Raw genomic sequence first — 13,442 nt, forward strand, 5'->3', positions numbered from 1 at the left:
CAATTCCTTTCTGTGCCCCACTCATGTATTGAAATTAGTGCCCATTCATCTTAGCCGCTATGATGCCTAACAGGAGTTTTCATGTTGTGCTGAGGTTTTTGGCCAGAAGATGGATGGGACTGATCCTTGGGAGGTTCCTTGGGGGGGGGGATGAAAATTTGTTTTTTTAATTAAACATTTATATACATAGACACACACTCACACACAGATATTTTGCTTAGGCTAAATGTGGCTAATTGCTTTACTTTAAATAAAGCAGCAAGTCAATATTATCAAAACATGGTATTACACTCTAATGACCATTTTAGTTCAGATTGACATGCTTGCTACTGAAAATTCAAATAAATAATTAACTTTTGGAAAATATATTTAAAAAAATGTTTTTGTTAAATTGTTTGGTTGCTCATATTCAAGGCTAGCCAGAACTCATCATATAATATTAACAAATGGATTCACCTCATAAATGATAACTTACTGCTTTATCAGACATCAATTACTAGCTATTTAAAATAAATAAATAGATAAGCCTCATTATATCTGTGCTGATAGCATCCCCTGGTCAGGGGCATGTCTAAAGGGTGGCACAGGGTGGCACTGCTCCCCTATGAAATATAACAGGAACAACATGTGACCCCTTGTAAGACAACATTAATCATTATTGCACACCCACACTTGTACAACACTGTGTTTTTTGAGCAATTATGCTCAAAGCACTAGAAATAACTAAATTCTAAGTTCTGTGCATGGAATTTTACTCTGTATATAATATGTAACTTAGGAAATTAATTAGCTTTACTTGCAAATAAATGAACATCAGAGTGAAAGTTTTGTCCTCAAATAAATGCCTGACTAAATGACATTATTATCATGAACTTACCTTTATTTTCTCACACCGAAAATAAATTAAAGACGCACTGAATGCTGGGATTCTGCAGGAGCGGGGAGGTTGCGGAACGCCATCTTTAAACCCCACAAGAGGCCAGCTACAGTTGTGCACCGGGATGAAAAACACTACCCCTGTAGCGGGATATTAGGTCAGATCGTACAGAGTGTATAGTTGATTTCCGATTAAGTAAATAATAAAGAACACCACGATGGGACTGTAAGGAGACGGTCTCAGAACACCGCGAGAGCCTTAAAATGTTGTTATCATAGGCAGACAACAACAATAGACGGAAAGACAACAACGGACTAGCTCGCTAACTCGTTCGCTAGCAGCTTGCCAAGCACTGCGCTGTTTTCAGGCGTTGACTAAAGCTAGGAGCTAACTAGCTGCTTCATTAGCAAATACATCCGTTTGTGGTGAAATTTGACCGGAGGGGACTTATAGCTGGCACTGCGTATCCAGCTAAATCCGCTGGGGCAGACCGCCATCTCTTTGCCACTTTTTATAGTCATTTTCTTTTACTACAGTTTACGCTGTTTCTTTAGCTAGCTGAAAGCTAAGTCCCGACTTCTCCCCCTCCCCAGCGGCCCAGCCGGAGATGCGTGGAAGATGTCGGTGTCGGGGCTGAAGGCCGAACTGAAGTTTTTGGAGTCCATTTTTGATCCAAACCACGAACGATTCAGGATAATTGACTGGAAACCTGACGAACTGAGTTGCCAGTTTAATGTAACTGGGGAAAAGCTATTAATTATCCACTGTAATATAACGGTAAGTGGACGAGAATTCAGATGCCGGGGTTTTGCCTTGTTGGTAGCTAGCGAGCTAAAGTTAGCCGGTTAACTTGATAGTCAGGTAATAAGCTACCTTCACAACCGTACAGTCTGACGTTAAGTGGGACAGGTTTTACATAGTTGAAATAATCAGTGTCATTTCGCTATTTGTTAGGTGATATTTGTTCAGGCAGTTCACATTACGCAATGTTTTTAGGCAATCCCAGCATTTAGCTCACGATGCATCCAGAATGCTAATGTCGTCAACTCAAATTTTCGTATATAATTGTAAAATTCAATGCGTTAAAAATCCTGCAACGCGTGTAAATAAGTGTTAAACGCATTGGTATCATTGTGTTGTGTTTTTTGTTGTTTCTAGGAATCTTATCCATCTACACCGCCAATTTGGTTTGTGGACTCTGATGACCCGAGCTTGGCTCAAGTTTTGGAGAGATTGGAAGATGTGAGAAAAGGCAGCACTCTGGTAGATATCCTTATATTCTTAGTGCACTTTGTGACATGAGACACTTTAGGAATAGAGCTGCTCATCACTTTAACAACCTCAAAACCTTAACCAAATAATGATGTAAGCTGGCCTCACTTTAAAGGGCGAAACATATTTCCATATTTTTAAGCAGTTATCAACAATACAGATGGCTCCAACATGCATTTTAGATTAATCCAAGACACTATTAGCATAAGCAAACTCCAACTTTAGTGTCACTCCTTATTTTTCCCCTAGTCATTCAAACTGCACCTGCAGGCGTATAGAGGAGCATATTTTTAGGCTAGACCTACATGTCGAAAACCACTAGATAATGTTACAACAGCTGGATTCAGATTAGTACAATAAACAAAGAACAGATGGAATGCATTTCTTTTAAAATATGAGATCAAATTTAATATCTTGAATATGAACTTGTATGTATTTTTTTTGTTCATACTTCTAGGCTAGATATTGTAGTTTCATATTATTTGTTAACCTGGATGCTTCCCGAAAAGATTCAAAATGCTACAGCGAGAAGACTAACATGGGGCTCATATTTATTCCATATTAGTGTCTTTTAATTGCCTACCTGTTAAATTCATAATTGAATTCAAAATTCTTCAAAGTGGAGACTTTCTTGTTGTTCCTAATATAATGGGAAGTATGGCTTCCAGCTATCGGGTTCCTCTCTTGTGGAAGCAGTTCTCTGTTTAGATTTAGGAAGCAGGCATACATTTTTAGGAGTAGGCTTAAAATTCTCTATTCCTGATGAAGCTTATAGTGCGAACTGGATCAGGTGACCCTTAACCATCCCCTAGGTATGCTGCTATAAGCTCAAGCTGCTGGGGGGTGTCCCATGATGCACTTGTTCGTCACTTGCCTCTCTTCATTTCTTTTTTTAATTTCATTCGTTTACCTGTAGTATCACACTGTTGTGCGCCATGGATGTTTTTCTGTTTTTCTACTGGCTCCTTTAGTTTCTGCTTTGGTGTTTTGTCTCTCCCCCCCCCCCCCCCCCCCCCCCCCTTTTTTTTGAAATTTAACCTTTTTTTTCTTCTTTTTTTTTTTTTAACTAGTGTTGTGTTTACAAAATGCACACCTTTTTACATAGGCTTTCAAATCTAAAAGTCTTTCGTGCATCAGTTTGTGCGTGTACTTAAGGAATTTGATAAGCATGTCAACGAGCAGGTTTGTTGTTTGTTCCAGTCATATTAGATCACCAGGACAACTTTAGAGGTCAAAATATCTGACAAGTAGTCAGATATTCAAGTAGGTTCTTATCCCTGGTATGAGGTTATGTACTTTTTTTGGGGGGGGGGGGGGGGTTAAAGCCCTTTTTTCTACATGTGTTTGTAGCACAAAAATAAGTTGTATTTAAGTGTTAGTGTTTGGACAGGAGGGCTTTTTTTTTTTTTGGTTGGATTTATTTCTGTTTGCTACTTAAATTGGTCTATATAAGGATTACAACATTGTGAAGCTGTGTGACACATGAGTGAGACAAACCTTTGTCTTTGTTGATAGATAAGATCTCCGTTACCTTTTTTTTTTTTTTTTTTTTTTTTTTTGAAAAGCACAGATGTTTTTGGTGGTACAGTTTCTCAGCTGCACTAAATTTACAACAGCATAATACACCTGTTTAAAGATTGTCATCCATCCTTTTGCCTAAATACAATGCTAGTCTTCCCACATTTGTTTGCAGCACTGCTAATGTTCTATGTTTAATTCTTAGCTTTAAAAGTTATATGTGGGTCATTTGTCCAAAACTGATTCCTATACTCATAGTGTGTGCAACTTTTTTTTTTTTTCAGAAACATGTGAAAGTCAATGTTTCTGCTATATGGCCTTGCTCTGTATTCTTATTTGCAAACTTGTATAGTTGCTCCAATTCTTTATTTTGTTTTTCCTTTCAAGCTTTTACAGCAGTTGAAGAAACTAATTTGTGACCTATGTCGACTGTATAATCTTCCCCAACATCCTGATGTGGAGATGCTGGACCAGCCCTTGCCTGCAGGCCCAGTTGGACAAGACAGAAAAGCAAGTCTACCCACTTGATGTTGTCAAATCCAGCCTAATGGACAATAGCTTCTCAGATTACTTCTAATGAATATGCCTTGCTAAAATATCTTAATGTAGATTGGGATGTTTTATTTTGCACTCAAAAACCACTTATAGTTAGTTATGAAATGACCCTCTGCATTATAAACACCCTTTGTGATTCATGTGAGGCTCTTCTTCAAGTCAGTGAATTGGCACTTCCCATGTTTAGTAAAATGTGTTCTCCTGTTTTTTTTTTTAAATATTATTTTGCAAACTAATTAACTCCTTATGGTCTGTGTTGTTTTTTGTGTGTGTAGCATGGAACAGAGGAGGTCACATCTGAAGAAGAAGATGAGGAGGAAATGGGAGAAGTAAGTCATCCTCTTCAGTCTAAAAAACCTGACGCATTACTCTGGAGCCTGTACTTTGAAACAAATTCAACATACCCAGAATCTCTGTTCCTTATCTGCCTTTACATTCCTCATAGTTATCAACATGAAAGGGTCTGCTGATTTTTTTTTTTCTTTCCCAAAGTAAGATAAAACTATAAGATTAAAAATATATGAACAGGTTAAACGCATGGGTGCTAAAGGCAACACAACTTCTGCAGCCAAATCAGGGCTGTGCGTGAGTCTGAGTGATATATGCTGTATAAAGTGTAATATATGCTGTATGAATGTTTGAATTTTAAGCTCCTTTGGTCAGTAAGAGTAGAAAAGAGCTAACATATTAGTCAATATCAAAAAGGAAAGTCAGCAAAAATAAAGTCAGTTAGTTAGTTAGTTAGTTAGTTAGTTAGTTAGTTAGTTAGTTAGTTAACAGATTTATCAGTAGTACAGCTCTATCATTAAGTAATGAGAGAAACCAATAGATCAGATTTTTTTTTTAAGGTCTTATTTATTTAAAAAAAAAAATAGCTGGAACCTCAGTGGTGTTTAATGTTCTGAAAGCAACTTTCTGGGATAAATGTGAAAACAGAATTCAAAAGTCTTCTTGCAAACATTAAGTTGCAAATATATGACCTGTTTTCAGACCGTATGTTTAAGTTTATAGAACAAGATTTTAAAATTGCTTCAAGGAGAAGGGGTAGGGTATGATACAGTTAGTTGCTCCTAATAATTCATATTTCATACTGATTTTGATCAACAAAAAGACAGAATTTAGATGTTATAAAATACTTTTAATCGTCTTGGTATCTGTGCACGGAGGTCTCTTCCAAGAATGCAGTAATGCTGTTGCTACCCAGGGTCAAATTTAAAGTGAAACCCAGTAAGCCCAAGTCATGCTTTGTGAATTGACTTTTTTGTCTTTGTTTCTATTTTTTTTTTTCCCCTCGACTCCTTAATTTGTATGGATTTTATGTGGAGTACTTTTGGCCTTTGTTTATGTATTATAATTTGAAAAATGTTTGATGAAAATATCCACAAGTTATGCATGTATGACTATCATCATAAAATCAAACACTAATAACTTTTCTCATCTTATCATCTTGTCTTAACCCTGGGCTTTTTGTTTTGTTGTATATGTGTATGCTGTTGTTATTTAAAATGTTTGAAATATTAAGTATGAACCAACAGGACATCGAGGATTTGGACCACTATGAAATGAAAGAGGAGGAGCCCGTAGATGGGAAGAAATCTGAGGATGATGGGATTGAGAAGGAGAATTTGGCAATCTTGGAGAAGATCCGAAAGAACCAGCGCCAGGACCATTTGAATGTAAGTTTCAGGAAAAAAGGCCGGTTTATCACACCTTGCTTCTAATTCATTAATCTATGCAGCATTTCGGTATACCCCGTTTGTCATTAGTGATTGCATTAGTGAATAACTTTTTTTTTTAAACTTCTGCCCTTGAAAACAACATTAAAGTTGTTTATTTTTTTTGGGGGGGGGGGTAATATTCCCAGGAATGTAGCTGTTGTAGTTCATAGACTGTTTCATGTGCACACATATATATACATAACAAAAGATGCCCTCAATGTGGGGTACTGATATAAATATTGATGTCTGATATGATAAAGCTTTGTCTCTGATACTGGCCCAGCTTAAGTAAAAATGGCAGCTTTACCCCTAGGACTGCATTCTTTGTCTTTTATAGTTGTTTTATATTTTCCAGGGAGCTGTGTCTGGCTCAGTGCAAGCCTCTGACCGTTTGATGAAGGAACTAAGAGAGATCTACAGGTCTCAGAGTTATAAGACAGGTATAAACAGTACACATGGATTTGTTTAACCTTTGAGCAACAAAAAATAATCACACATAAATGTATCATGGGTCCTGTCTTTGTTTGTAATGGAGGAATGTTTTTGAACGTTAGGCATTGCAATATGAGAGCCGTGGCATTTACATGGTCAGAGGAAAGTATTTGGGAGGATGTTTAACGTGCTAAATTCCTTACTCTCACCATTGTGAGGTACCTTACTCTTTCTGTCTTGTCCTAATGAGGTCAGGACATGAACACTCATGTGGGTGTGGTGCTTGTACTGTAGGCATCTACACCCTTTACTGTTTACTGACAATCTTTCTATAGCAACACACCGCAGAATAAGAATATTGGCTGACAGAATGTGACGGTGGGTCATATTAAACAAAATGCATTTTATACTTTGCCTCTGTGTCTTACGCACCACTCTCAAGAGGGAGCTGATCAAAAGGACAGGGTTTATTAGGGAGTCTGCTACTAGGCCTTGCAATTGCAGATATCTGAAGGTTCAATTTTAAACAATTTCTTTTGCAGGCATCTATTCAGTTGAACTTGTTAATGACAGCCTATACGAATGGCACGTCAAACTGAGGACGTAAGTAACTTTAGGATATTGAGTCATGAATTTAAAAAAAAAATAAAAATAAATTATATATAAGTGCAAAAAGGCAAACTGTGCGATTTTTATGACCTACAGGGTGGATCCAGATAGCCCTTTACACAGTGACTTACAAGTGCTAAAGGAAAAGGAGGGAATGGACTACATTTTACTAAACTTCTCATATAAAGTAAGTAAACTTGATGTTTTGCTAACAAAATCAAAGTAAATAGCAATGTAGGAATCTTTTGAAGTAAATGAACCTTTTTTCTGGTTACTTCTGCAGGATAATTTCCCCTTTGATCCACCGTTTGTCCGGGTAGTTTCTCCTGTGCTTTCTGGAGGGTAAGTTAATTTTCTTGGTACACTTCTATAATTTCTTCCCTTTTAAGTTGCCATTATCAAGCAGAGACTGCATTAGTGTAAGATTTAAAAAGTGACTCTGCCTTATTGTTTTCTTTCCCGTGCTTTAGTTATGTTCTTGGCGGAGGTGCCCTGTGCATGGAACTTCTTACTAAACAGGTATTTTTAGAATGGTTTCATAAAACGCAGACGGCAAATTTAGGTATTGCCTTAGTTTGTTTTTCAATGGTTTTTTTTCCTTCTACTCTTTGAATATATATATATTTTTTTAAACCTGCTGTTATTGACATTTGGTTTTCTGATTGCAGGGTTGGAGCAGTGCCTATTCCATTGAGTCTGTTATCATGCAGATCAATGCCACTTTAGTTAAAGGAAAAGCCAGAGTGCAGTTTGGAGCCAATAAAGTAAGTGAGGAAGCTTCATTTCAGCTCTGATATAATGGTGGATTCACATAGTGAATTATGTGAACCAAAGTGACAGGGGCTTTCACACAGTTACATGGTTCTAAGTGATGGCCAGTCATACTGTGCAACAGCCTCTTGTTTTGGTAGTGAATGTTGGATTTGTTTATTAATTCCTATCAAATTGGACTGAGTAGGGATGCACAGTACAGGCTGTCTCAGATAGGAAGCAAAACAGCTTTTCATCTTTCTTGGCATGACATTGCAATAGTTTTCAGTTATTGCAATTTACTCTTTCCTAATGACAACAGATCTGATAATGAGTGTAGTTCACCTGTGTTTTTCCTGTACACCACTTTTAAGGCTATTTGTGTAAAACATGTTGCAGGTTTGCATGTATAGTCTACATATAGAGTCTTAAAATGAAGCCAGTCTTCATGTTTGATCTTAGATTAGTCTATTATAAGTTGGATAGTTAAAAAAAAAAAAAAAGATACCAAAAAGAAGAAAGTAAAATTGAGTCAGACAGGGGACCACACCAGCCCATTTGTGAAAATATATACAATTGATGACTTAAGCCCCTTTTTCCATTAGTACCTACTCGGATCAACTCCCCACGGATTGCCACGACTCAACTCGGGTCGTTGGGTTTTCCATTATAATCCAGTACTACCTAACTTTTGTGGTCGTCGTCATAGCAGCTTGTCCGAGCGTCCTGTGATCTAATTAATATGTGACACAAACGCTACAAAAAAGGTGGATGTTGAGGCAAGTTGTTTTTTGTAGCCATATCCCTCGTTGCTGGGTTTCGAAAATGGCGGTTTTCATTTTTACGTGAACGAGACGCTCTTATGACTCATCAAATGGCGCTACTGACCAGCCAGTCGGTGGCATGCAGTCTGAAGACGCCACATTTTGGTACCTGCTTGGATCGCTTGAAACCCGAGCGATCTGAGCAGGTACTAAAAATGTATCTGGTACCAGGTACTGTGACCTAATTGAAAACTGTGGCAAACCATGCTGAGTCGATCAGAGTAGGTACTAATGTAAATAGGACTTCAGTGAGTCTGAGAATAAAGGGACACATCATCTTACTGTTGCTACAGGTTTTGCACTGTATAAAGGTTTTATTGTACATTTTATTCCCTGTAAATTTTCAATTTGTCCAACAATGGACAAATTAATGGAAGTGGAACAGTTTGGATTTTGTATTTGTAGTTTAAAATATCTCTGTTATCAGAATCAGAATACTTTATTAATCACTAAGGAAATTATGTGTTAACCCAGAATTCTTAACACTTTAGTACTGAAGGTAGTGTGGTGCACTACAGGTGCAGTCTAGCTTGAATGGTGATGGTGTTTGTGAATGCAGTCTGGTATGAAGGACAAAAAAGTGTCTTCATTATCATCTACCTTGCACACTGTTTTGGTCTTGATGTTAGAGCTAGCTAGATAATAATCTCCTTTTCTTGTAGGAAACAGCTGTCGTTGCAATTTGCTTATTCTCCAATGTTATCCTAAACTCAGTGCTCATGGTAAAGTTGGCTTCATTTTCATCTTTTAATGCAGAATCAGTACAATCTTGCCAGAGCACAGCAGTCCTACAAATCCCTGGTTCAGATCCATGAAAAGAACGGTGAGTGTTTTCTGTCTCCAGTTTCATACAGAATACATTGCAGACCTTGTTTACTGAAACCAAAACCCTCTCAGCCATTAAAGCCGAGGGATATTGGATCATTAACTGTATATGTGTGTGTATATATATATATATATATATATATATATATATATATATATATATATATATATATATATATATTAATTACACACACACACACACACACACACACCTAACATGGACTACATTTGAATGTAGTCTGCTTCTGATTCATGTCACTCTGCTACAATAAAACCTGTCTTTGATTAAATAAAATCAATAATTTAGGAACTGAACATATTTAGTATATATATGATTAATGGCAATGAATGCAATTGAAAAGGACTGCTGGGGGAAAAAAACAAACATACAAAGCCAGATCCTAATGTGCACTATATGTCCTTAGTCTAACAACTGAAAAAAAAATTTGCATGGTGGTTTTGGTTCTTGCACCAGTCACCACACATGTTGCTAAATTCAGATGCAAGCCAGTGAGGTAGAAAGTAATGTGGTCAATCATTTTGACATTCGCTATTATTGACTTTGTTTTTCTTTACCCTGTAGTCATCGTCTTCCTTTATCTTCCTTTCCTAGGCTGGTACACACCCCCTAAGGAGGACGGCTAATACAGACTGTTGCCTTTCCTGAACTGGGACCATATGTCTTAGATTTTTCTTTTCCTTTTCCTTGCGACCAATATTGTTTTTATCCTGCAAACTATTTTTGTTATCTACATGACACTTGGAACTCTATACCAAATTTCCCATTAATTGACAACCCAAAAACTAGCACACAAACACAGAGACATCCCACCTCTACATGAAATTTACATCCAATTTCATTAGCTATTGGAAAAAAGTGTCCTCTCCTCAGATATTACTTCCCTTTATACTTCTGTTGTCTGATGCAATCAGATTATTTTTTTCATTCAACATTTGTCCCATACTCCATTAAATCGGTAGACTCAATATTATGTGCTTTCTCACCCTTTGGTTTTGGCATTGAGCATGCCAACGTTACTTGCTGGCTGTGGATTGAAAGGTGCGGCATGGCTTTATCCTCCAGCAGTGGCAGTCTGATGTTCCAGTTGCCAGACAAGGCCTTTCTGGTCACAAACTGGATCTGAGAATGGCTTGTGACATTCCCTAATATGATGCACTGGTAGCTGGGAAGGACATTTAAATGCTAGTGTTTGGAAGGACCCCCACCTTTTCTCTCCTTGGATGGCCTCTGTAATATTGTGCTCATATATTATCTTTCATGCCAAGACCCCTCCTCTGGAATAACATGATTCTGGGGATAGTTTGCTTTCAAACCTCTGTCTTTTAAAGCTTGAAACCTTGAGTTGGGGAAGAAGATGATGAGACTTTTCCAGTCTGAGTGGCACAGCCCATAATGACGAACAGCATCCTCCTGGGCTTGGAGATCACTGTTATCATCCCAAGCAGCCACTGGACCACCTCCTGCAGGAGAGATGTGGTGCCTGAGTGGCAACATAGAAAATCTCATCAGGCAAAGCAGGGGCATGTTCGGATTGGATTACACTGTAATGTAGTTGATTTTAACTCCACATGTAAACATGTACATTTGTATTTCTGCAAAAGGATTTAATTGTTTATAATGTAACCTTGTCGGGGTCTTTGGCTGGGCAGAGACTGTATTACAATATACTCTTGACTATTAACTGCAGGGGCACTGCAACTTCTCAAGACCCATTTAGAGTAAGAAAGTTGCTTCATTGACACTCTTGCAGAAGGAAACAAAAGTTCACCATGTTCTTATGTAAGCTTATGACTACTGCGGTTTTTGTTGTTTTTATAAATATATATATATATATATATATATATATATCCTTATTTTATTGACAGCAGTGACAGTAATCATTCCCCTTATTTGATGGCACCTCTAACTACAATGACCCTAACAATATTGGCATAGATGCAGCTGTTCCTGGCATGCCAAAGGTTTGGCTATTCATATCTAATCACTTAAACCAGACGAACCTCAGTAAGGCTATGCAGTGAAGACAGTCTTGTGGAGTTTTGTTGAGCTAAAAATTAGTCTTAAGACCTTAACAGTATAGTTACCTGCTTAGTTATTGTAACTGGTCTACATCCTGACCACTTTTCCAATTTTGCAGTCTAGGAAAAAAGTGACCTTTTACCTGCTGACTTTTCCTTGACCTCATGGCTGTTTTAAAGTTCAGTCAGAGCTACAAATTCACAGCAATAGTCTTGACCATATACCTTTCCATTTACCTTTCCTTACCATTCTAGCTTCACACTTGGCAAGATCAACTCGAGGCTGTTCCATTTCCAGAATATTTGGTCAGGTTTGATAAATATTTGTTCAGATTTGCCACAGGAAAGACCTAGCTCTTCCCATTACCACCTCTCTGGTTACTATTCATGACCACTCTCAGCGCTGCTGTACCCCTCAGCATGCTGAGGCTTTGATGTAATGTGAATAATATGCAGAAACTGTGGAGCATTCCAATTAATGCAGTTACACGTTTGTTGTGGGTGTTCTGTTGTGTGGTTACTTGCATTGTTTTCAGTATGTTGTCCTGATGACCAGCGTAGAAAGCTTAGTTATGCTATTTCATACAGGCATTCCTCATATTTGAGTTTATTTAGAATTTCCTCAGTGATACTGACCTCAGTCTCAACAGTGTGAGATGGGTACAAAGCATAGAGCTTGTTCGTGTTCAGCACGTCTGGCATGTATTGAGGCTTGCAGGATATGGCGAGAATCACCCTCTTGTGGTGTTCTCACCACAACAATCTCAACATGACTATGGATTATTGGCATGGTTGTTAACTGTTATGATGTGCATTGGTATTCACTTCACTCCGGTAATATTGTTGAGCCCACCCCTGCATTATCTGGAGAAGCAAACTCAGGAATACATACTGCACACTCGATTTTCCAAGCTCTTGCTTCAGAATATCGTCATGAAAAAGGAAAAAAAAAATTGAATTTGGCAATCTTTTTTTGGGCTGTTTTAAAACTACGCCCCCTTTTTACCTGTAGGTTTTATTGTCAAATTGCAGATAGGATTCTGAAGTTAATATTTACTTGGCAAGTGTTTGGAATGATTTAACAAAATGGAGAAGAGATGTTTTTTGATTATAAAGCACTTGATCAGGAGTTAAGGAAACATCTACCCTGTGTCTTTGATATTGCTGTATTTTGCATGTCCATTTATCAGTGGATCGTTTCCCCTAAGCAACCAAAGACAAGTGGTTGGCTGTTTGGTTTTTGTTTTTTTGTTTTGTTTTTTTTAATAGATGTATCCAGTTTTTCAACACATGTGTACTTGTGCTTTCCTACTACATCAGTGCACAGAATTGTTTCTCCCTGTGTGCTGTTTAATTAACCAGGTCAGCTACAGTATGAGACTCATGGACTTACAAGACATCCTACCTGGTTGGATTACTTTTTCAAAGATGCCAGGGTTCCCAACAAAAGCCGCAGTTCAGATTCGTGTGCCATCAGATCAATTATAATCCTGCATCTTTAACTTGACCTTTTGGGGTAATGGTGTACTCAAGTCTGTTGTGCTCCAAATAAGAGCTTTTATTACACCAACATATGTCTGACTAACAAAACCTTGGCTTGACGAGTAACGTATCGGAGGACTGAACTAGCCTGAAACTGGGTTCTTCACCTTGCTTCATTAACTGCGGTGGCCGGGTTATAAAGTTATGCACTGTCGGCATGCTTTGTTTTCGTTTAATTTCTTTTCTTTTTCTTTTTTTTTTTTCCATTGCAAGGGTGATTTTGACCATGTAAAGTAATTTGTAAACTTGCATCAAGTTTATGAATAAAGAATTTTATGAATTTTTTTATTTCTTTATTTATACAAGTTGATTAGAAGTATGGAAGTAAGATGATCTCTACTTATTCATCTTGGGGTTGATGAAAGGTAGAATATACACTGGAAAACCTGGTGTTGGAGTACAATATGTTACTCTAGCCTAAACGGTAATTAACAGACTTTGAAACTAAAGTGTAAAACTTTTTTTGGTTACACACATGCA

At 37.6% G+C, this 13,442-nt stretch overlaps 1 protein-coding gene across 1 annotated transcript; it reads left to right on the forward strand.

Moving 5' to 3' along the window:
- Positions 1 to 928: 928 nt before the first annotated feature.
- Positions 929 to 13,242, forward strand: LOC146393333 (ubiquitin-conjugating enzyme E2 Q2-like). Its single transcript, XM_084929811.1, has 13 exons — positions 929 to 1,654; positions 2,036 to 2,140; positions 4,055 to 4,177; positions 4,498 to 4,551; positions 5,758 to 5,898; positions 6,296 to 6,380; positions 6,915 to 6,975; positions 7,078 to 7,168; positions 7,265 to 7,323; positions 7,452 to 7,500; positions 7,650 to 7,745; positions 9,312 to 9,378; positions 9,994 to 13,242. Exons 1-13 carry the CDS (start codon positions 1,496 to 1,498, stop codon positions 10,023 to 10,025), a joined length of 1,122 nt encoding a protein of 373 aa, XP_084785937.1. The 5' UTR covers positions 929 to 1,495; the 3' UTR covers positions 10,026 to 13,242.
- The last annotated feature ends 200 nt before the right edge of the window (positions 13,243 to 13,442 follow it).

Source organism: Perissodus microlepis, chromosome 1, assembly GCF_051167445.1.
Source record: "Perissodus microlepis isolate ML-2025 ecotype Zambia chromosome 1, ASM5116744v1, whole genome shotgun sequence".
NCBI lineage: Eukaryota > Metazoa > Chordata > Actinopteri > Cichliformes > Cichlidae > Perissodus > Perissodus microlepis.

Coding starts and splice junctions, on each gene's coding strand:
- LOC146393333 (XM_084929811.1), top strand. CDS start 1,496: ATGTCGGTGTCGGGGCTGAAGGCCGAACTGAAGTTTTTGGAGTCCATT. Junction 4,552..5,757: donor ATGAGGAGGAAATGGGAGAA/GTAAGTCATCCT, acceptor ATGAACCAACAG/GACATCGAGGATTTGGACCA. Junction 9,379..9,993: donor TCAGATCCATGAAAAGAACG/GTGAGTGTTTTC, acceptor TTCCTTTCCTAG/GCTGGTACACACCCCCTAAG.